General features: G+C 37.9%; 9 protein-coding genes across 9 annotated transcripts in view; 4 read left to right on the top strand and 5 right to left on the bottom strand.

Moving 5' to 3' along the window:
• Nucleotides 1–401, top strand: part of CBG11386 — a gene marked incomplete at both ends in the record, with an annotated part of 2,340 nt that extends 1,939 nt beyond the window's left edge. The window contains one exon of the mRNA XM_002635110.1: nucleotides 295–401. Within this exon, the coding sequence (XP_002635156.1) occupies nucleotides 295–401 (107 nt within the window). The remainder of the gene's footprint in view (nucleotides 1–294) is intronic.
• Nucleotides 402–523: 122 nt separating this feature from the next.
• Nucleotides 524–1,444, bottom strand: Cbr-ech-3 (the record flags this gene model as incomplete). The annotated part of the gene is made up of 3 exons (XM_002635111.2): nucleotides 524–1,030; nucleotides 1,086–1,336; nucleotides 1,387–1,444. The coding sequence occupies 3 exons, from the start codon at nucleotides 1,442–1,444 to the stop codon at nucleotides 524–526; spliced, it is 816 nt and encodes a 271-aa protein (XP_002635157.2).
• A 477-nt stretch (nucleotides 1,445–1,921) lies between these two features.
• Cbr-sptl-2 lies at nucleotides 1,922–5,763 on the bottom strand (the record flags this gene model as incomplete). The annotated part of the gene is made up of 6 exons (XM_002635112.1): nucleotides 1,922–2,014; nucleotides 2,063–2,781; nucleotides 2,825–3,344; nucleotides 3,980–4,111; nucleotides 4,157–4,334; nucleotides 5,639–5,763. 6 exons carry the CDS (start codon nucleotides 5,761–5,763, stop codon nucleotides 1,922–1,924), a joined length of 1,767 nt encoding a protein of 588 aa, XP_002635158.1.
• A 3,455-nt stretch (nucleotides 5,764–9,218) lies between these two features.
• CBG11389 lies at nucleotides 9,219–11,023 on the bottom strand (the record flags this gene model as incomplete). The annotated part of the gene is made up of 5 exons (XM_045236499.1): nucleotides 9,219–9,355; nucleotides 9,522–9,530; nucleotides 9,681–9,862; nucleotides 9,909–10,273; nucleotides 10,697–11,023. The coding sequence occupies 5 exons, from the start codon at nucleotides 11,021–11,023 to the stop codon at nucleotides 9,219–9,221; spliced, it is 1,020 nt and encodes a 339-aa protein (XP_045094543.1).
• A 694-nt stretch (nucleotides 11,024–11,717) lies between these two features.
• On the bottom strand, nucleotides 11,718–14,185 carry CBG26870 (the record flags this gene model as incomplete). Its single annotated transcript, XM_045236498.1, has 5 exons — nucleotides 11,718–11,857; nucleotides 11,918–12,099; nucleotides 12,147–12,230; nucleotides 13,587–13,810; nucleotides 13,856–14,185. 5 exons carry the CDS (start codon nucleotides 14,183–14,185, stop codon nucleotides 11,718–11,720), a joined length of 960 nt encoding a protein of 319 aa, XP_045099163.1.
• A 2,027-nt stretch (nucleotides 14,186–16,212) lies between these two features.
• CBG26869 lies at nucleotides 16,213–17,103 on the bottom strand (the record flags this gene model as incomplete). The annotated part of the gene is made up of 3 exons (XM_045236497.1): nucleotides 16,213–16,372; nucleotides 16,419–16,726; nucleotides 16,771–17,103. The coding sequence occupies 3 exons, from the start codon at nucleotides 17,101–17,103 to the stop codon at nucleotides 16,213–16,215; spliced, it is 801 nt and encodes a 266-aa protein (XP_045099162.1).
• A 1,124-nt stretch (nucleotides 17,104–18,227) lies between these two features.
• CBG11393 lies at nucleotides 18,228–19,450 on the top strand (the record flags this gene model as incomplete). The annotated part of the gene is made up of 3 exons (XM_002635114.1): nucleotides 18,228–18,401; nucleotides 18,473–19,306; nucleotides 19,358–19,450. 3 exons carry the CDS (start codon nucleotides 18,228–18,230, stop codon nucleotides 19,448–19,450), a joined length of 1,101 nt encoding a protein of 366 aa, XP_002635160.1.
• Nucleotides 19,451–19,759: 309 nt separating this feature from the next.
• On the top strand, nucleotides 19,760–20,283 carry Cbr-rpb-9 (the record flags this gene model as incomplete). The annotated part of the gene is made up of 3 exons (XM_002635115.1): nucleotides 19,760–19,881; nucleotides 19,929–20,057; nucleotides 20,100–20,283. The coding sequence occupies 3 exons, from the start codon at nucleotides 19,760–19,762 to the stop codon at nucleotides 20,281–20,283; spliced, it is 435 nt and encodes a 144-aa protein (XP_002635161.1).
• A 220-nt stretch (nucleotides 20,284–20,503) lies between these two features.
• On the top strand, nucleotides 20,504–20,924 carry CBG11395 (the record flags this gene model as incomplete). Its single annotated transcript, XM_002635116.1, has 2 exons — nucleotides 20,504–20,687; nucleotides 20,734–20,924. The coding sequence occupies 2 exons, from the start codon at nucleotides 20,504–20,506 to the stop codon at nucleotides 20,922–20,924; spliced, it is 375 nt and encodes a 124-aa protein (XP_002635162.1).
• Between the last annotated feature and the right edge of the window lie 904 nt (nucleotides 20,925–21,828).

The following is a 21,828-nucleotide window of genomic DNA, read 5'->3' as shown; positions in this document are numbered from 1 at the left end:
CTAGAGGATCCCCGCTGTATATGATAACATTAACTTGTTACCACTTTTTGATATCTTTCAAAAGAAGTGAGATATATAGGCTCAAAGTGGACGTTCCGGGTGTCGTTCTATTAGAGGTTTTACGGTATGTTTATTTTTCGAAGTTTTCAGTTTCAGCGGGAAAAGCAACTCCAGAACCTTCCGGAAGTTTCCAGAAAAGGACGAGAACTCAAATTTTCCGCTTTTTAAGGCTTCTTTGCTGCTATTTGAATCTGCATATGTTTCTACACATTTTGATTATCTAAATATTTTCAGGTCACATGCTTTCGAGCCTTCCCGATGTTCCTGAAGCAGCCCAATTCCTTCGCGAGAATAATTTCTCATCATGGCGAACACAAATGTCCGACAAAGTAATTTTATAGCATGTTTTCCCTGAATTCCACCTTCTCTTTTTGAATTTCAATTATCTCCTGTGTTTTCCGATACCGGTGTTTCTAGATTATTAAATTTTTCAGAAATCTTCATTCATGCAACAAAAATAATCTCATAACTTTGATTTCCGATTCTTCTGCTGTTCCACAAACTTTTGCGCTCCTTTGATACTCTCTGCTAGAACCTTTGTGCTTTCAAACTCATATGCAAAACTCTCCTCTTCAGTGTGATCCAAAGAGTAATACGTGGATTCTCTATCAGCTAACATGCACATTTCCGGGTGTGAAGCGATCAGTTTTCCTAGCTTCACTGCCTCTTCAATCACTTTTCCTTCTTCTGCGATTCGATTTACTAGTCCCCATTCCAGTGCCTCTTTTGCTTCGATTTCTCGTCCAGTTAGTATCAAATCGAGAGCTCTTCCTAGGCCAACGACACGTGGCAAACGGACGGTTCCTCCATCGATTAACGGAACACCAACTCGTCGACAAAAAACTCCGAACTTGGCAGAAGGAGAAGAAACGCGGAGATCAGCCATGAGACTTAACTCTAATCCTCCTGCAACTGCATATCCTTCGATCGCAGCTATCAGTGGTTTCTTGATTTTCATGATTGATGGGCCCTGAAGAACAAAGAAAAATCATTTCATTTAAAAAGGGATCTATCAAAGCACTCACCATATATCGATACTTGTCAAAGAAATCGTCAGCAACAGTTTGATGTTCCGCTTTTGAGACGGATTCCAAATCGTATCCAGCGCAAAACGTGCCTCCTTCTCCATACAAAACTGCGGTTTTCATCGTAGAATCGTTATTAAAAGTCTCAAAAGCGTCGATTAACTGAAGAGCCGTCGCATGGTTCACACAGTTTTTCTTGTTGGCTCGATTGATTCGGATTAGGAGAACAGGTCCATCTTGACGAGTATTTACTGAATATTCAGGTCATAAAGAATTAAAAAAAATTCAAGTAAGAGCTTACCAAAATTATTTACATTCATTTTTGTAGAGAAAAAGCGTCTGAATAGGTTAGTTGACATTTTTAGACAACTACAATGTGTTGGCTGGTGCAAAGAATCGGTTCAATCAATAAGTAATACACTGCGTCTCTTCTAAAGTTTATATCTCTTGAAACAAAATAATTGGATAAAAACGTCGGTGGTCGATGGTCCCACAGCGAAAACTACCGTAACCTAAAAAGTTTCAAATTTTTCTCGTTTTTCACAGTTTTTCATCGATTTTTTTTGTTAATTAACTTTTAAAAAAATCGGAAAATATATGTAAAGCTAACAAATTAAATACCGGAAAACGGATAAAAATCGAGAAAATTCTTATTTTCCTAGTGGCTGGGACTATTGTTGTAACAGGATAATACAAAGTAATTCTTTATTTGTGCATAATAAATCGTTTCAAACCGAAAACAACGAAGGAGAATTATTTTCTAAATATTTAGAGAAAAACAATACAAAAGTGAGAAGTAGAATGCCCGTTTGGTTGAAATTGAAATTCGATGAATTCTACCATTCGATTTGGAGATTTTTGTACAAATGTGATCGTCGCGAGAACTTGCTTCGACTCAATGATCCGAGTTCGCATACCGTTGCGAGAACCTGAAAATTTTATTTTTGAAATTTGGTTTCTATACTATTTGTACTTACATAATCAAGTTGCTCTTTTGTATGTGCTGCTGATATACAGAATCGAACTCTTCCTTCCGTCATATGAGTAGCAGGGAACGAGACAACAACACATCCAATGTTTCTCGCCAACATCTCACGACCATAGAATCCGCACATCGTTGGGAAATAAATCAACATTGGAACGACTGGCGAATCGTTGCTTCCGTACACAATGAATCCCATTTGTTTCAGCTTCATTCGGAAGTAATGAGAGTTTCTAGCGAGTCTCTCAATTCTCAATGCTCCATCATTTGTTCCATCTCTTCCCATAATAATCGACATTGATGTATAGATTTGTTGAGCGATTGGCGGGGACATTGGAGATGAATAATATCCAGTTGGACTGGCAACTCTGAGATGGTCAACAGTACGTTTGGCTCCGGCAATGTATCCTCCTGCGGCTCCGAATGATTTTGTGAAGGTTCCCATGAGAATATCCACGTCTTTCGGATCACAACCCCAGTATTCAACAACTCCTTTTCCAGTTTTTCCCATTGCTCCAATCGAGTGAGCCTCGTCCAAATACAAGTATGCGTTGTACTTCTTCTTGAGAGCAATGATTCCTGGAAGATTGCAAATGGATCCTTCCATTGAGTAAATTCCTTCGACAATGATCAGAATCTTTTTATATGGACGATGAGTCTTGGGATTACCGTAGGCAATGGCGTCACGGAGAATTCGCTCAAGGGACTCCATGTCTGAAAATTTAAATGAACGGGATCCCAATACTCTTTTGCTCACCATTATGTTCGAAAACCTTGGTGGAAGCTCCGGAAAGTCTGCATCCAAGAATCAAAGAAGCGTGGTTATACTTATCAGAAATGATCAAAGAATGTTTGTCTACAAGACATGGAGCATTCATTGAATTCGTGGCAAATCCCATACTAAAGCAGATTGCATCATCTACTCCAAGGAATTCAGCAACCAGTTTCTCCAACTTTGCCTGGGACACACTTCTTCCTCTTTCATGGACCGTGGTGCAGCAGGAAAGACCTTCTCTGTCAATGCTAGCAGCCGATTGGTCGGCACATGGTCCAGCGGATTGAGCGAATCCAAGATAGTTGTAAGATCCAACATTGATCACATTAGTACGAGTTCCCGGATACTCATAGGTCCAGTTTCCATCGTGAGACACTCGGTCAACCAAATCAACAGTAGCTCCGGGTACACTGCAAATTGGTCGCTCGAAGACGTCTCGCACTTTGATGTAACAATTTCGTTGATAAAATGCTTCGAAGTCGCTGAACAATGGCACGAAGTCCTGGAAAAAAGAAAGATCGAATGATGAGGTGACTGATAAGTGATATGATTATGTGTACTTTGCGATAGAGAGTGATTACTAGATTCTTGGTGGCACGGAGAAAAACAGGAAATGATAGGGTGATAAGAAATATAAAGATGGGCAAAACTGCTAGGATCAATTTGTCAGTGATTGTGGGACAAAAAAGTCGCTACCGTTAAACCTGTAATAGAAGGAGCCCTTAACTTTCAAGCCAATTTATCTTGGTTCCTGTGAAAGACATCAAAAAGTGGTCAATCAAAAAAGCTTATCATAATACCAGTAACATTATGTTAGTTAGCCACATTTCGATATCTTTTTCAGAAAATGAGATAAATGAGCTCAAAAATAAAAGTTATGCTTAAAAATTGAAAGTTAGGCTAACTTTCAACTTTTCTGCAATTTATCTAGGTTCCTGTGAAAGATACCAAAAAGTAGTCAATTGATAAATTCTTTATCATAAGATTGCTAACATTTTGTCAGTTGACCACTTTTCGATATCTTTTACAGAAAATGAGATATATGGGCTCTAAGTTGACTGTTGCGAGAGTAACATTCTTAGAGTGTTTACGGTAATTCATAACCCTGCAAAGTGAAGCAAAATAGCTATTCCTTACCTTCATGGACTTATTCTCCTTATTCGACAAATCTTTGACAAATCCAAATCTTGTCACATACTCTCGAATATGGGCGAACAGAAAAAGTGCAAACCAAGCGATGTAGACTTGGAATGTCGTGAATCTTCCAATCTAAGAAACAACCTTTTCTAATTCTGAAAATTCTAGAAAACTTACATGCTCAAACTCATTCGGTGCTCGATTTCCAATATCTCCATAGATATCGTGAGTGGATGACGCGTCATCTGATCCATCAACTACTCCATCTTCTCTCGTCTCCTCCTCCTCCTCTTCTTCATCGTCGTGCTCCTGATTCCATGCGCATTCCAGAATGTGTGTTCGCTTTTTGAGCTCGCTGAAAAAGTTAAATAGTTTTTGGAGTAAAATCAGCAGCAATGACACCTGCTCAGATATTCATCTAGACACAGAGAATCGGTAATGCGAGACATTGCAATGGGGAGTAAATGAATGGAAAAGAGAAAGGTACTTCTTATCAAATGGGAATACAATGAACTCGTTGAAAGGAGATGGCGGGAGAAGCGGACACGGAATAGGAAGACACATGAAAAGGGCGGTGCACAACATGTGTGTGCTCTGTGTTATGGGTCATTTAGAGCCACTAGGGATGGATTTAGAGAAACTAGGGAGTACGGTATGTTAGAATCAGGGGATTTTAAAAGTTGGAAAAAACCATGTTCTTAATTCTGTGTTGCATGTACAGACGTTAAAAATTACGTCATGTTAAGGTTTAATAGTAAAAATTAGGCGGGAGAACAAGTTTGATAGTTCGACTCTGCCCGATGGTTCCAAAAAGTTTGTGATTCGCGAAACCCGAATAAAGCTTCATCTGTGAACATCTGTGAAATTTGTAGTTTGAATGTTTACTAAAAAAGTTGAAAGTTAAGAGCGCCACCCTTAACTTTCAACTTTGAGCCAATTTATCTCGGCTCCTGTAAAAGATATTAAAAAGTAGTCAACTTAAAAAAATGTTTATAATATTTTGATAAACATTTTGTCAGTTGACCATTTCTTGATATCTCTCACAGGAAGTGAGATATAGTAAAGTTGACAGTTTGAAAGACGCTCTATTGTAGTGTTTACGGTAGGGGACTTGTCCAAAGGTTTCAGAAAATTTGGGATTCACAAAACAAAAAAGCATCATCTGTGAATTTCTGCCGAATGAGATTTGCAGTTGGAATATTTATCAAGCTCCATTTTTGTTTGGCATATTAATTTTTTAAACATCAAGCAGACGAAATCCTATATCCATTTACTAGTATATTAAAAAAAATCAAAAAGTTGTCAATTGATAAAATCTGTTTTATTATGACAAACATTTTGTCAGTTGATCACTTTTTGATATCTGTTACAGAAACCGAGATACATGGCTCAAAGTGCAAGGTGGTCTCACTGTGATCGTTTCAGCGCAACCTTTCATACAAAACAATTTTCAGGTTGAAAATCAAAAAATCGGGCAGCCAAAAAAATCGGGCAGCCTCAATTAGAAATATCAGGGCTATTTCCAATTCACTTTTTGCATACCTATTGCTAAACTTTATTATAGTGTATCGTCACTATCGAATAGTTTAGCTACGCAAAAAAATGAGATAAGCATTGCAAAAAAGCAAGAGTAAGAAAAAATGATAACTGACGACTCACTCTGATTCTTTCGCAAGATCACTGATCAGAAGAGGGGCCTTCTTTTCTGTAAACGTCAGTCGGATTGGGAGTTTGTGAAGAAATCGAAACGGCGAGTTCCTTTTTGTTGCCACCTCTGTTGCCATCTGAAAGAATATCTACAGTAATCCAAAAAATCAAGATTCAGAAAAAAGACATGATATATTCAGATCAGGATTTCAATGTTTTGAACTACGTGGCTCCACCCAAATAAATTCCTCTAGGTCACTTAATTCATTTCAATTCGGTTTACAATATTTTAAGGGGACAGGGTGCCGCATAATTACAAGGACTCAAGTTTGTACTAGCATAAATTTGAGTAGAGCGTTGTAGTGGGCTCAAATTGAAATTGCCGAAATTCTAATAACTCATCAATAAACTAGCCAAGTTTCAAACTAATTGATTTACTGGGAGCTGAGTTATCGCTTGTCAAAGTTGCCTCATCTCATAAAAATCACAACGATGTTCATCTCTGGACCATCAATACTTGAGGAATCGCTTTGAAAATTTCAGTAGCTTTGAATCAAACATAAAATTATACTTCTACCAATTTTAGTGATTCCAAAATACTTATGTTGTAAGATATACCCTTTTTTCTAAGACCGATCAGTTTCCAGAGACCAAGCTTCAAGATCCTGGTGTAGAATATTCTAAAAGGCATTCAAGAGAAGTTACCAAACTAGAAAGTTTTAGAACAAAAAAAAAGAAACTGGAGAAGTAAAACTGGGAAATTTGAAATTTAAAAAGGAAAATTTCAGCTGAAAATGTGACTCATTCCATGAATAGTGAGATGGCACAAAAATGGAAAAGTATGTGTAATGGCATGGATTGATAACACCCAGGGTACGCACTAGGTACACATATGTGTTGGTAAATAATGTTCAAAGGCAAACGAGGAAAATTAGCAGCAGAAAAAGAAAAAAAAGAAAGAAAGAGAAAAGAGCAAGAGAACTTGTATGGGAACTTTCGAGACTTTTTTGTTGTCTCGGATGCTCAAATTGAGAAGCAAACATCAGGTTTTAGTGTACAGAAAAACATGGTAGTTGAAAATTCTGGAAAGTTCTAGACCAGATGTTGTTTGAAGAGTTTCTGGAAAGAAACAGCGCTGTCTTAAAGTTTAAAAATCTGCAAAATTTCGATTTTCCAAATGAAAAGAACTTGGCAACAATAAAATAGGATGACACTTAAACTTTGAGCTCATATATCTCGATTCCTGTGAAAGATATCAAAAAGTTATCAACTGATAAACTGTTCATCATAATATAAAAAATATTTTATCAGTTGACAGCGTTCTGATATCTTCTACCGGAACCGAGATATACGGGCTCAAAGTAAAGTCTGTTTAGTTTCTGATGTGTTACCGTAGTTCCTAGAAGCCCACCAATGCCGCTAACTTTCAGCTTATATATCTTGATTCCTGCGAAAGATATGAAAAATCTGTCAATTGATAAAAATTATCATATTATCAAATATATTTTACCAGTTGACAATGTTTTGATATCTTTCACAGGAACCGAGATAATTGAGCTCAAATGGGAGCTGCCGTAAACTCTCTAAAAGGATAACACCGAAACTTTGAGCTTATATATCTCAATTCCTGTAAAATATAATTCTTGTAAAATACGAAATGTGATCAACTAACAAAATGTTTGATTTGTAACTATTTTTGAGTTTTAGCTCGGCATTTTCATTTAACTGTGCTATTTTTTCCCGAAAAAAGTTTTTGGGTGATACCGTAATGTCAGGAACATTACATATACTTTTATCGTTGTTAAAATTTGTACAACTAGATAAAACTATTACCTGCCTATCTGAAAATGCACTAAAAAGAGCACAAAAAATGTAACAGAGACACAAAAGCGACACTGGGTGGTCACTTGAATAATGGAGAGAGACGAAACGAGAGAAGGCGAAAGAAGAGGATGAGTCTCTTCAGTTTTCCATGGAGACAAGAGCACACTGGACTACGGAAAAGAAGTTGTTTCGAAATGATGTGTGGTTTGTAGCCGTCGGGACACACATTTTGGCTTCATGCCAGAACGGGGAGAAAAATGATTGAAGGATTTTTATGGGAATGGGAAAGTGTGTTCTACAAATCACAGTTTTTTAGTTTCGGGGTTTTGAATACTAGATCAATTGAAAGTCAGTTAAAAATGAGTGGAAAATTGAACATTTTACATGTAAAATTCGAAAAAAATCTCTAATGAAATGCACCCTGAAGCCTGGAATAGAAGTGCCACCTGAACGTTAATTTTCAAGCCAGTTTATCTCAATTCCTGTGAACGATATCTAAAAGTTGTCAACTGATAAACTGTTTGTCATGAATTCACCAATATTTTTTTTCAGTGTGAGGGCCCTTCTATTACGGGGTTTACGGTAAACCGTTTTATTTTTATATGTTCAGTTCAAAACTTTAAAAAAATTTTGGTTTGATGAATTCTAAAAGCTTCAAATAATATGTTACAATTTATGCAGAACTGTAGATTCACAATTAATTTGTTTTCAATCAAAAAGAAGCTCACTCCAACTGTCAGTTTGGAGCTCAACTATCTCGATTCAAGTGAAAGATATCGAAACGCTGCCAACTGAGAAATTGTTAATCATAATATCACAAACATTTTATCAGTTGACACATTTTTGATATCTTTTACAGTAATCGATTGAGATCAAACTTGGCAGTGTGTGAAAACTCTTATTAACTGATATTAGAAGAAAAACGGTAGTAAAAATTTCTTGTAGCTAATTATCTGAAAACGATTATTCCGGCAAAATGACGAATTTCAAAGTGCCAAGACGAAGAAAAGTAATATTGGTTGGGTCGTCGCACAAAACTTGCCGTAAATCGAGCAAAAGTCTCAGAGCGCAACGCACTCCATTCGACAAATGGGCACAAATATTTGGATACACTGCTCCGCTGGTCGAGCCCTCCTTCTGAAACATTTGATTTTTCGCAGACAGTTTGCTCCGGAAATAGTGAATGAGACGAAGAGACGCAGACTTTTTGTCAAAGTTGTAGCCTGTAGTCCGAGTGAAAAGTTCTAGAACAGGGCATGACATAACTATGACTGGTTTTTGTATTTGAGAGAAGCTCAAAAATTTTTGTGGATATTATGGACCATCACAATCAACAGAGAGTTTTTTTAGAAACTGTCAAGATTCGTTTTTTGTTCGCTTCTTCTTACTGTAACTACCATTTCATATGTTAGGCCAACCCAAATCTTCAACCTCGATTATCACTTTTCTTGTGGAAGATAGCGGACATGTGTCAACTGATAACATGCTCCTGATATTATGATCAACATTTTATTAATTGATATCTTCTCGACATCTTTCGCAGGAATAGAGAAAATTGAGCTCGAAGTTGACGGTTCGAGAGGGCTTCTTTCAGAGCAATTACGGTATAACCTGCGGCCTACCTGTTCCAAATCTTTGAATTTCAGAAAGGCATTGTCGTTTTAGTGAATAAAAGTCAAGAGAAAAACAATAGAACAAGCGTTTATTACATACAGGAGTTTTCCATTTTCACAGGTGGCTGGAAAACTTCTGAGATTGTTATAATGCTTCAGAAACTGTTTCGTCGTTCTCTTCGTTGGGGTTCCGAATTCTCCGTAGCCGATGATTTATAAAATTCATCTAATTGTTTCATGTCGCTGATAACTTCAAGCAATCCGTAATTCTTTGGAAGTCGATTAACCGAATCTGTAAAAGAATAGTAAGTTTTAAATACCGCAAAAACTGTAATAGAACGCCCTCAAATCGTCAACTTTGAGCTTTTATATCGGGCTTAAAGTGCAAGTATTGGGTGACATTCTAATAGAGTGTTTACGGTAATCAAAGAATAAGGCATAGATCGACGTTTTTCAACTTTGAAAGCCTCAGTCTGGAATTTTTGGATATTTCTGAAATTTTCAGAGTATGCTAAACAAAAATAGAGGTTCATTTTTGTAATTAAATACTTCAAAAATTGGGTGACCTTCTAATAGAGTGTTTACGGTAATCAAAGAATAAGGCAAAGGAAACTCACCAACTCGTGTCTTTTTTGTACAGAAGGGACATTGAATATACAGATGACAACTACTTTTAATTATTCTTCCAGCACACTTTCGGCATGTTGTATGGCCACATTTATTCAGAATTCGAGGTGTTCTCATTTCAATGCTATCACAATAAGAACGGTAACAAACACCACAAATAGAACCTGTTGATCTGTAAAATCAAAAAGTTCAAAGAGAAAAGTAAAAGGAAAACTCACTTATGAAACTCCGAAGAGTCTTCTTCATTATCACTTTCGTAATCTATATCATTTGGAGTCTCTTCAATCTCTAATTCTCTGAACTCAAGTCCACCATCGCGAAACGATAAATAGTCGGCGATATTCCAAGAATAAGACATGAAAATTACTTGGTTTATGAAGATTGCACTGATTTCTCTCCCACTTCGTATATCTTGAGTTAGAAGTGGCAATATAATGATTCCAGCGACATGAAACATTAGCACGGTTCTCAAATGCTTTTTGTGCATCCCAGTGTTCATAACCAAATTTCTGAGGGATGGTAAAACACGAAGCAGCATGGAGAAATTCATGAAAAGATGAAGCGAGTGAAAAATTATGTATACCTGAAAAATCTTTTTGTCTCAGATGTAGATTTACAGTACTGGTCAATAAGACATTCGAAAACATATTTTTCAGTTGATTTTCGTCCATTTTGACTGTTTTTAGGAGTCTGGAACTCGGATTGCAAGTTTCCGATTATTCTCAAAATTTTTCATTCATAAAATTTTTCAAAAACTCCGATTCTTTCAACAATTTTTCGTTTTCTGGTAGATTATTTCCACCGGTTTTGTACTGAAAACGTAAAAAACGGGTGTTCTCTAGAAATCGGCAAATAGCTGAAAAACTAGGAATTTTCAAAAGATTCAAGTGATCGGACACTTGACAACCGAGCTCCAGACTCCTGAAAATGGTCAAAAATACCGAAAATGAACTGAAAAATAATTTTTTGCGAATACCTTATTGACCGGTACTGTAGTTGAATGTACCTCTTGAATTGTTCCAAAACAGCAAACTATTAGATTGAAAATGACTCCAGAATATGTTAAAATGGTGGAATGAACCTTGAAACCAATGAAGTACGCTTCTATCTCACTTAATTCGCCTCTCCAAATCTTTTGTTTGACCACTCTCGAATAAATTAAAACACAACCAGCAATTAGTATCAAAGGCGGGAGCATCAAAATCTCCTGACTTTTCTCATTCCGCGATTGATTGTCAGAAAAAAATATCACAACAAAAAACAGCATCATAAAATGAGATGCCCAAGAAGCCATGTTGACGATATAATGGGCATAGTTCCATGAGGTGTACATTGCAGTGTTAAACGAATACAAGAAATTCCTGAGGGCTCTCCTCGCTCGGTTGGGGTAAATCAATAAATGGTATGGCGTGCGGACTAGCCATCTGGTCCGTTGACCACAGTATTATCGGAACACAGTGCGTTCAGGGAACATCTGCCAATTGGCGTATGTATTGTCTCATTTGGTAATCTCTGCTGGTTATGCTTAGACACTGCTAAATGATCAGGATTTTTTTTGGAAGTGGTGATTTTCATTTTCTCAGCTGTTGCGCAGAGTTAAAGACAATTGAAGTTCGGTGTTTATTAGTCTCAATTGTTTCGTGTGGTCAGTACCATCGTAATTTAAGTTATGCTTGTTCATGTTTCTTAATTCTTCAAGCAATTCAATGAAAATATTTATCGAAGACAGAGCAACAAATGACCGTATTTCCTCGAATAGAATCCGACCCATACCGTCAACTTCCAGCTCAATTATCTCGGTTCTTTCGAAAGGTTTCAAAAATGTATTAACTAAAAAATTGTTTAACATAAAATCATCAATATTTTATCAGTTTGCATATTTTTGATATCTTTCACAGGAATCGAGATTATTGAGCTCAAAGTTGACGGCTTGAATGAGCTTCTGTAAGAGCAAATACGGCAACGATGATTTACTCCTCGGAGTCATCATTAGCAAAATAAGAATATGAAAATAAAGATCCAGGAATTCAAGAGAAACTATATCGCCGTTCCAGTTTCACAAATTCTGCTTTCTTAGGAGGGTAACATTTGTAAAATGCTTTTAATCGTTTCAACTCGCAAATCCCTTCAAGCAATGCGTAATTTTTTGATAGTCGACGGGCGGATACTGGAAATAACGAATTTAAATAATACTGAACACTGACAGAATAAAGTGGAAGTCACTCACCAACTCGTGTCATTTCCATACAAAATGGGCAAGGGATATCTATATAATAATTGTTTTTCAATATCTCCCCAGCACAATCTTCACATATTGTATGTCCACATTTTCTTAGCAATCTAGGTGTTCTCGTTTTGATTTTGTCACTGTAGGTACGGTAGCAAACACCACAAAAGGAACCTATTGACCTAGAAATCGTAGTCAGTTTAACACTGATTATAGGATGAAAACTCACTCGTGGGATTTTGTATAATCATCTTGTTCATAAGTTGAATCAAGTGATTCTGTTGATTTCCTGTGCTCTTCCCGATTCAGGTCACTGAAATTTTCTTCCCCCTCTCCGAATTCCATAAACTCATTCAACTTTAGTCCACCATCACGAATCGATAAATATTAGGTTGGCGGGAAAGTCTTTGTCACTCTGTTTGTTTAATCACTGTTCTCGTATATGGAGGCTGTGTATGATATCGACTCTAGTGAATAACAAGGTGATAAGAACCTTCCATATAAACAAGTCCCCATCTCCTTCCCTGCTCCTCATCTGTAATTGAAACGATATGTTTGTTCCCACTGCTATTCACATCAGACATGTTTTGATTTACCTCTTCCTATCTCACACCACGATGAAGGATTCGGAAACTTTCTTGAAGAATGTGTACAACACACATGCCCCTCACTACAATACTATTCGCAATTGGTTCCATCGTTTCGAAAAAGATGACTTCTCGCTCGATGAAAAGGATCGCTCTGGGAGACCCCGTGAGTTGGATTTGGACAAGCTGAAGCACGCATTGCAATCGGATCCATTTCAATCTAGCCGTGAACTAGCTGTCACATTCGGAGTTCACCATAGCACAGTCCTTGAAGGTTTGAAGTCTCTTGGAATGAGAAAACTTTTTGGTCGATTCATACCTCATCACCTGACTCAAGCCAACCTTGACCGCCGAGTCGACGATTCGATTACTCTTCTCACTCTCCACGCGGGCGATCGATGGCTGGACCGGCTAATAACCGGAGATGAGAAGTGGGTCTTCTACGATAATCACCACAGGAAATCCCAGTGGGTTGGAGAAGGAGAGAGCCCACAGGATGTCCCAAAACCCGCCTTCATCCGAAAAAAGTTATGCTCTCTGTGTGGTGGGGAGTGGACGGCCCCATCTACTGGGAACTTCTGCCCGAGGGCAAAACAATAACTGGAGACCTCTACACTACTCAACTACGAAACCTCAAGAAAGCAGTCGACCGTTCGGCCCTGAAAGACAAGAAAGTGTACTATCAACATGATAACACTCGCCCACATGTTTCGAAACAAGTGAAGCAGGAGCTGATGGGATATGGATGGAATGTTCTCCCTCACCCCCCGTATTCTCCTGATCTTGCTCCTTCCGACTATTGGTTATTTGGCGATATGACACGTGCCTTCGAAGGAAGAAGCTTCAATTCCCGTGGAGCGGTCGAAGCGGCACTCAAACAATACGTTGCCTCACGCCCGGCTGGATTCTACCGCAATGGAATCCATAAATTGAGGGAACGTTGGAGACATGTTGTTGATAATGATGGACAATATAATTAATTATTCGGTTATTTTTTCTTTGAGAAATAAACTATTGAAAAAGTGACAAAGACTTTCCCGCCAACCTAATAATCTGCGATATTCCAAGAAGAGAACATGCACAGTAGTTGGCTGAACATGATTGCACTTGTTTCATTCCATGTTCTTATGTGATGAGTGAGCAATGGCAATATTATGATTCCAGCAATTTGACATAATATCACATTTTTCAGATGTTTTTTGTGCATCTCTATATCCATTACTAGATAATCAAGAGCAGGGGAAACGAAATTAAGTGTTACCACAAAATTCGTAAGCGTATGTATAACATGAGCAGTAACGAATATCTGAAAATGATAAGGCATTTGTTACAAAAACAAGTTTCAACTAACCTCTGGTTTTGTTCCAAAACAACAAACTATTAAATTGACAACGACTCCAGAATATGATACAAGGGAGCAGCCGATTTTGAACTTATTGAAATGAGCTTCTCCCCGTCTAATTTCATTTCTCGAAACTTTTTTAGAAACAAAGCCATCATAAATTACCACAATACCAAGGACTGTGGTACAAATGAGAATAGCAAACCAGGTAAGGAAGCAATGTTTCGAGTAGTCATAATGCCGGAAAAATAAATCCATAAGAGTAGGCACAAACAGACCATATACAGTTCGATTAACAAGTATCAGAATTTCAGTCACATCATTCCAGAATTGGTACATTTTAATAAAATATAATTGTAGTGCTGGGTGAATACAACAAGATAAATGCCTTTCCCCTGCAGGTCAATCAATACATGTATGAAGAGGACGGTCTCGCCATCTGGTCCTCAGGCCATGCAAGAACCCAGTGTATCTGAACATCTGTCACTTGAGAGGTAAAATGTTGCGTCTCTATGGTCTTCTTTGAGAAGTATTAGGGTTCAAATGAAGGTAGAAGAGATGTGAAAATTCGAAACAAATTTTCTTTCCAGGCAGGATTAATAAAATAAATATTAAACTTACAGTCCGAATAAATAACAGAACTCGTCTGCAAATGATTTGAACAATCTGAAAATTTTTGGAAATTTTTTGGCAGTTGGTGGCCGACGATAAACCCTTTTTCTCGCAAGTTACAGTACCGGGCAAAATTTTTCTTCGTTTGTACAAATGTTTTCAAACAAGATATTTACGGTAAACACTCTCATAGAACGCCTCTAAGCTGTCGACTTTGAGCTCATATATCTCGTTTTCTGTGAATGATATCATAAAATGGTCAACTGATGAAATGTTTATTATAATGTCACAAACATTTTTTAGTTGACAAACTTTTATATATCTTTTACAGAAACCAAGATAAATTAGCTCAAAGTTTATAGTTAGAGAGCGTTCTATTAGTGTTTACGGTATACTGTTTCAAATCAACAAAGTGCATAAACTTTAAAAAATCACCTATTATGAAGTCATAACATTTTCAAATGGCATATCTTATTTGGGTGAACTTTTATACTTATTATACTTCTTTGTTCAGATTACCTTGTGTACAATATACCGTAAACATTCTAATAGAACGCCTCCCTAACTTTGAGCCCATATATCTCAGTTCCTATGAAATATACCAAAAAGTGATAAACTGACAAAATATTATTCATAAAAACATGAATATTTTGTCAGCTGATTACTTTTTGATATCTTTCACAAGAGCTTGGATAAATTAGCTCAAAGTTGAAAGTTATGAGTGACGTTCCATCGGTGTTCACGGTATCTCAATTGTAAAGAAAAATATCATTTTCCCGAATACAATTGCCACAATTTCACTCGTTTTCTATCGGCCTACCCTAGGAACCTTCTCTCTGCCTATTTCCAGACTCGCACGCGCTCTTCTGTCAAGCACACTCCTCGGCTACAGTAACCAAATGATGAAAATGCGCTCCACTGCTCCTCAAACTAATGGACCGTTTCAATTATTTAAGAGGAGAGTAGATATTTTACATTTTAACCGATTCTACCCCTTTACCCTGTTTCCAATTTTGTACCGAATGACTCCCGGTTTACTAACCCATTTGGAATCCTAGTGTAATAATTTCAAATTATGATAATATTATAGATCTCTGCAAAAAAAGAGGTTGAGAAGCAGAGAAGTTTTTCACAGGCCTGTCTGCGTCTCCACCTTATGTATGCTTCATTCATTAGGCTTCATTCATTAACAAATTACAAATACGCAATCTTGTAGTTTTTGTCCTTGATACCTAGTTGACTGAAAATCTTACAGAACTGCGAAGTCATGAGACTCAAAATTCAAGAAAAGCAGCAAGTAATCAGGGATTCGCTGAAACACGTCAAAACGGCCAGAGCCTTGATAACAACGATGTTTTCGAAGTTGCGATTGACCGTCAGAATGGGAACAACATGGCGGAGATGGGACAGACGAAATCTTAGAAAATCCAAATCTACCCCTTTTGCTCGTTTCTGTGGTACAATTTTGGCTGTTATGAAACATCTGAACAACGTGCCAAAGGAGTCCGATTGGTTCAAGGTTTTTTATGTTACATTGACGTTAGTGAGCAACGATAAATAAAAGTTTTAAAAAATAGTTTTCTGATCAGCCGGATTCCCAAGCTTCAGCGCAGCCATTGCATCAGTAATTTGGTACTTCAACTCGGTGAGATTTTCGTTAACTCTTTTTCAAAATTACATCGATTTTCTTGTATTCCGGATCACTAGATGTGTTACCGTTCAAGTTTTCAGTTTACTAATTTCTACGTTTCACTTCATGGGCATGGAAGATATGAACTATAATTGGCCTTCAATATTCTCCCAGCACAACCTTCACATATAGTGTGTCCACATTCTGTCAGTATGCGAGGAGTTTTCTTTCTGCTACTATCACTGTAGGTCCGGTAGCAAACACCACAAAGAGAACCAGTCAATCTATAAATTCAAATTGACCATTGCTTCTGATTTAAAAGATACTTACTGATAAATTTCTGAGCAATCTATTTGAGATTCTGATGAGTCACTGTCTGTTGAAGAGAGCATACAAATCCAGGAAGAGGGCATACAAATCAGTTGGCTGATCAAGATTGCACTTATTTCATTCCATGTTCTTATGTGATGAGTGAGCAGTGGCAATATTATGATCCCAGCAATTTGACATAATAACACATTTTTCAAATGCTTTTTGTGCATCTCTATATCCATTACCAAAGTTTCCAGAGAGCGCAATAATAAACCTAACATCATTAAGTTTATGAAGGCATATATAATATGACAAGTATTGTATATCTTAAAATAAAAAGAACATTATAATACAAATAATCTCATCTTACCTCTGGTTCTGTTCCAAAACAGCAAACCATTAAATTGACAATGACTCCAGAAAAGGATACGATGCAGGAACCAATTTTGAAGTTATCAAAGTGTACTTCTACTCTTCTGACTTCACCTCTCGAAATCTTTCGTCGGATATAAATACCATGAATCATCATAGAAATAAAAGCTACTGAGAATAATATTGCAGTGAACAGGAGACACTGGGCGTAATGTTCGTAATGTAGTTCGAATATTCCCATTGCTATCATGATACAAAACAAAAACAGAAAGCATGCAACCAAATTAGTTCCGATGACAATTTCGATTGCACGATTCCATGAAGTGTACATTATGTCAGTGATTTTGAACGAATACAAGATTGTCCTTAATCTGTTGGTAAATCAATAAATGGTCAAAGAAACGATCTGCGGACGAGGTCCGCAGACCACCCGAATTACCTGAACACAAGGACATCTGTCAATTGAGATTTAGACTGGATGGGTTTCAGATACTTTTTTGAATGGATTTAAACCGAAGAGTGCTAGGGTACTGTGATTTAGTTAAATTTAAAGCTTTTGTGTCGAGATCGACGCTTATTTTACTGTAGCTTCGGGTTTCAGTGCATTTATAATAACGCCATCTGAAACTTTATACACTTTCTTCATCATTTAAAATAGAACAATGTTCTTTTTAAAAGCCTTTTCTTTAGACTATTTCCATCTCATTTCTAAATTAACCTAAAATTGGAGTGTTTTTTTTCATTGAATAGTTTTAAAGATGTACTTGGGTTAACAGCTTCCATTCAAAAAATCACATTCCAATGCTTCTCGTTTCCTTGTTCAGCGACACTCTAAATCGATACCGATCTCATTTTCTCCCTCCTCTTTCATCACACAGTTTCAGATCGTTTTCCTAGATAAGCACACATCTCTTTGTCGTCTGTAGTGAAATTGTAACTTTGATGTAAATTCCCAGTTTCAGTTGTCTTTGTTTCCAATTACTCGCTTTCTTTGTTTCAGAGAGGTTTTCTATTATCGTCATTTCGTGTCTTTAATAAAGACTCTTTATTCAAAAATATGTGAACAGATTTCAGAATCACATGAAGCTAGAAATGAAAAGAATTATTCGAAGAATCATCTGATTTTTTTTCAAATTATGATCTTTCCCACAATCTGCATCTCTATAAAACAGCGAAACAGCATGCTTTTTGGAGAGAGCGCAGGTTGGGTAAGTGCGCTCCGCCGCTATTCTTCACATGACGATTTTTCCTTTTTTTCTCCTGGCATTTCGTCTCTTTTCGACGACTCTTCTTCATGCTTCCTCTCATTCCACTTTCTGTTTATGTCTATTTTTTTTCCATATTTTTCATTAAATCTTCCTTGTTTTCCCATCCATTCGTTCGTTCTCCCTTTTTCTACATAATTTGGTTTCGAGCAACACATGAATTCTGCTCAATATCTCTTTTTTTTCCAGGATGACAGACCCAAAACAAGAGGAAGTTCTACCATCAACAGTAGAAAAAATTGAGGAGAAACCGGCGGCGGCGACCACCGATGAAAGTGGATTCGGCGGTTTCGGAGTTGCCAGCTCGTGGCTCAATCAAGGATCATCATGGGGAGCATCCTTCTTTAATTCAGCGAAAGAGAAGGTTGGTAGATACTTTTTGAATAATGCCAAAAATAGAATTCAAAAGATATCTGTCAGTACGAATAATTCCAGACGATGACAACACTCGACCTCGTCAAGAAAGATTTGAATGATTTGGGAGAAGCTGTGACTGCCGAAGTGAGCGATCTCGCTTCAGCGGCGAAGGAAGGATTCGGAACCGCGGCGAGCGCTGTGAAACAACAGGCTCAGATTTTCGAGAAGATGGTGACACCGAGTGAAGAAGAGAAACCACTTCCTGGAGAAGGAGAAGAGACTGGGGAGACTTCGGAGAAACCAAAGCCAAAGTTGGAGAGCTCCAGCTCATTGAGCTTCGGGTGGATGAGCAAAATCGTGGATACTGTCACGGACACTGTTAAAAATTTGGCAATGGAAGAGACTACAACCGGTGAAGATGATTTCACTGAGGTCATTAAGCCGAAGAAAGACCGAAGGACCTTCCTGTCGAAATTGAAAATTTCTGAAATTCAATCGAATGAAGCGACGTATCTCAATGAGCCTGGAAACTCGGAATTCTATGAAAGATGGAATTCTCGCTTCAATTTAGACGAGTACGACGGAGAAATCAATATCCTTTTGGCAAATAACCCATCTCTTCGTCAAGTTTTCGCGAGTCTTGTTCCTGCTAAAGTCACTCATGAGACATTCTGGAAACGGTATTTTTATGCGATCGAAGTTGCTGAGATGGAGGAGGAAATGAACAAATCCACGCTATCCGAAGCATTGAATGTAGACACTAAATCACCAAAGAAGGCGAATAGAAAAACATCTTCTGAAGTGTCGTCGAAGAAGTCGTCACCATCGTCCGACTCGTCAGCGGTGGTTGTGGAAGAGCCAACGAGTCCATCGCAATCGGAATGGAGTGTTTGTAGTGAGAAGAATGTTGAGGTTAGTGAAATCTTGTCAAGGAAGTGAATGAAAGCTCTCGAAAAGTTATAGGAGATTCCATCTGACGACGAGAAGGGTCCATTGACACCACGACCTGATAGCAGCGAGAAGAAGGAAGAGGGATGGGTCAACTGGGATGAATAATTTTTTTTTACTGAATTCACTTTTCTTTTCTGTCTATTGCTCTCTTCACAACTTTTATAGAACATCATGGCTAGCATCATTCCTTTCTTATGTTTTTTTGTCTTTTTTTTTGTCTCTTTGGGCAACCTGTATATATATTTTTCGTTAGTTTTCCTCTCTCTTCGTCTGTCGGTGTGTATATAAAAAAGGGGATTTTAAAATGTCATTTTGATAATTTCTTTGTATTTCGTTTGGTTTTATACCATCGCCATATTTCAAATATTTCTCGTCTACAGGATTTCAAATAGAGTAATTGGTCAGCGCCAAAAAATGAGTCAAGAATATGAGGACGAGGATATGTATGATCCAAGTGCGGGTCTCTCGCCGGCGCCAAGCGACGGCGATGGAAAGAGCGGGCCTGGATTCGTCGGAATCAAATTCTGTCCAGAGTGGTGAGCCTTTAAATTCCCATCTTGCCCATCAAATCGTTTTTCTTCAGCAACAACATGCTCTATCCACGCGAAGACAAGGAATCTCGCGTTTTGATGTACTCGTGCCGAAACTGTGAACATCGCGAAGTCGCTGCAAATCCATGCATCTACGTGAACAAGCTCGTTCATGAGATTGAGTATGTTTCCGTATACATTAGTTATCTAAATTCTTCTTCCAGCGAGTTGACCCAAATCGTCGCCGACATCATCCACGATCCGACACTTCCCAAGACTGAAGAGCACTCGTGTCCAAAGTGCACGAAGAGAAAAGCGGTGTTCTTCCAGGCGCAAACCAAGAAAGCTGAAGAGGAGATGAGACTGTACTACGTGTGCATGTACTGTCAGTTCAGATGGACTGAATGATTCTATCATCTGCTGTTAACTATTTATTTTCAACCATTTGCTGTTCTATTCTATCGGATCTCTATTCCCCCATTCTTCTTTGAATAAATTATCATTATTTTTCCCCTTTCATTTCTTCTTCTCCGAATCATTCGAGTTTTCTCGGTTCAAACCGTTTCTTTGATATTTCTGACTGTTTTTTTTTAATGATTTCTAAGTTTTTCTTATTCCTGCTCTCCAGATGTTGAGACAGAAAGCGTTGGTTGATGTGCTTGGACAAGTCAACACGAGTGGTGTCGATGGATCGTGGCTTTTCAACAAGGAAGGACTGCTTCTGGCGTACGTCGGAACCGAGCAAAAGGAGGTGGCGTCGAACGTGTCGTCGGCACTTTTGGCCAGTGTCTGGACGGCTTTGGAGAGAAGAGGTAGAGGATTACAAATTTGAAAAATTGCGAATTTAAATAATTACAGCGAACGATTTGAAAGAGACGATTCTCGTGTTGGAGGATGGCGTCATCGTGTGCACACTCGTGGCTCGCTCAATGATGCTCGCGATCCGAGCCAGCAATCAGACCGATTTGGGATTGGTGCGCGCCAAACTTCACTCGTTGTCAGCGTATCTCGAGCAGCCGATTCTCTCAATTTCACACGATTTGGGATAATTCAAAATAGCTATTTTTCTCTTGTCTCGGGTCGTCTTATCCCATCCAAATTCCATCTATTTTTCCTTATTTTTCAATACACTAACAATAAATATTTAGATCATTCTTAATTTAGTGACTTTCTTTTCTCGAAAATGTTCGTATTTTATTTTCGGTCCGAGAGGATTCTCCGCCTACGCTCCTCAAGAAATGATCGTAACCGAGTTTTCGTGGATCGAGGACGAAGCCATCTAGGCGTTTTTGTACAGAAAATGTTGCACGAGTGACATTTCGGAGCAAATTATCCTCGACACATATTCTATGAGGTCTTGGCAGGAGTTTAAAAAGAAACGAATTCCATGAGACCAGCATGGAAGTTGAGATCTTAGTGAGTTGTTGGATATTCTTGTCCGGTGACGATGGCCGAAAATTTCGTTAAAGGCACATATTATCCTTGTCAGAGAAAAAAAGGTTGAGTCGAAGTGTATGCGATGTTTGTAAACAAATATCTGAAAGCGTAAACAACCGGAAACAGTTGAAACGAGTGCGACAGTAACCCGGCGGGAAAATATTAAATTTACCTATTTTTTAGTTTTTCTCATATTTTGCAGCAAATTTCGTCGAATATGGTTTGTTTTTCATTGTTTTTTGCGGTATTTTAAAATATATTCGACGAAATTTGCTGCAAAATATGCGAAAAGCTAAAAAATGAGTAAATTTAATATTTTCCCGCCGGGTTACTGTCGCACTCGTTTCAACTGTTTCCGGTCGTTTACGCTTTCAGATATTTGTTTACAAACATCGCATACACTTCGACTCAACCTTTTTTTTCTCTGACAAGGATATAGCCGGTCCTGAAGAAGAAACGGCGACGGTTTTTACAAATACCTTCATGCGCCTTTAATACAGTACTTCGAAATTATTT

This window comes from Caenorhabditis briggsae (assembly GCF_000004555.2).
Source record: "Caenorhabditis briggsae complete genome, chrV, whole genome shotgun sequence".
Lineage (NCBI taxonomy): Eukaryota > Metazoa > Nematoda > Chromadorea > Rhabditida > Rhabditidae > Caenorhabditis > Caenorhabditis briggsae.
Note: the sequence above shows the minus strand (reverse complement) of the source record. Positions and strands in the feature narration are given on the sequence as shown.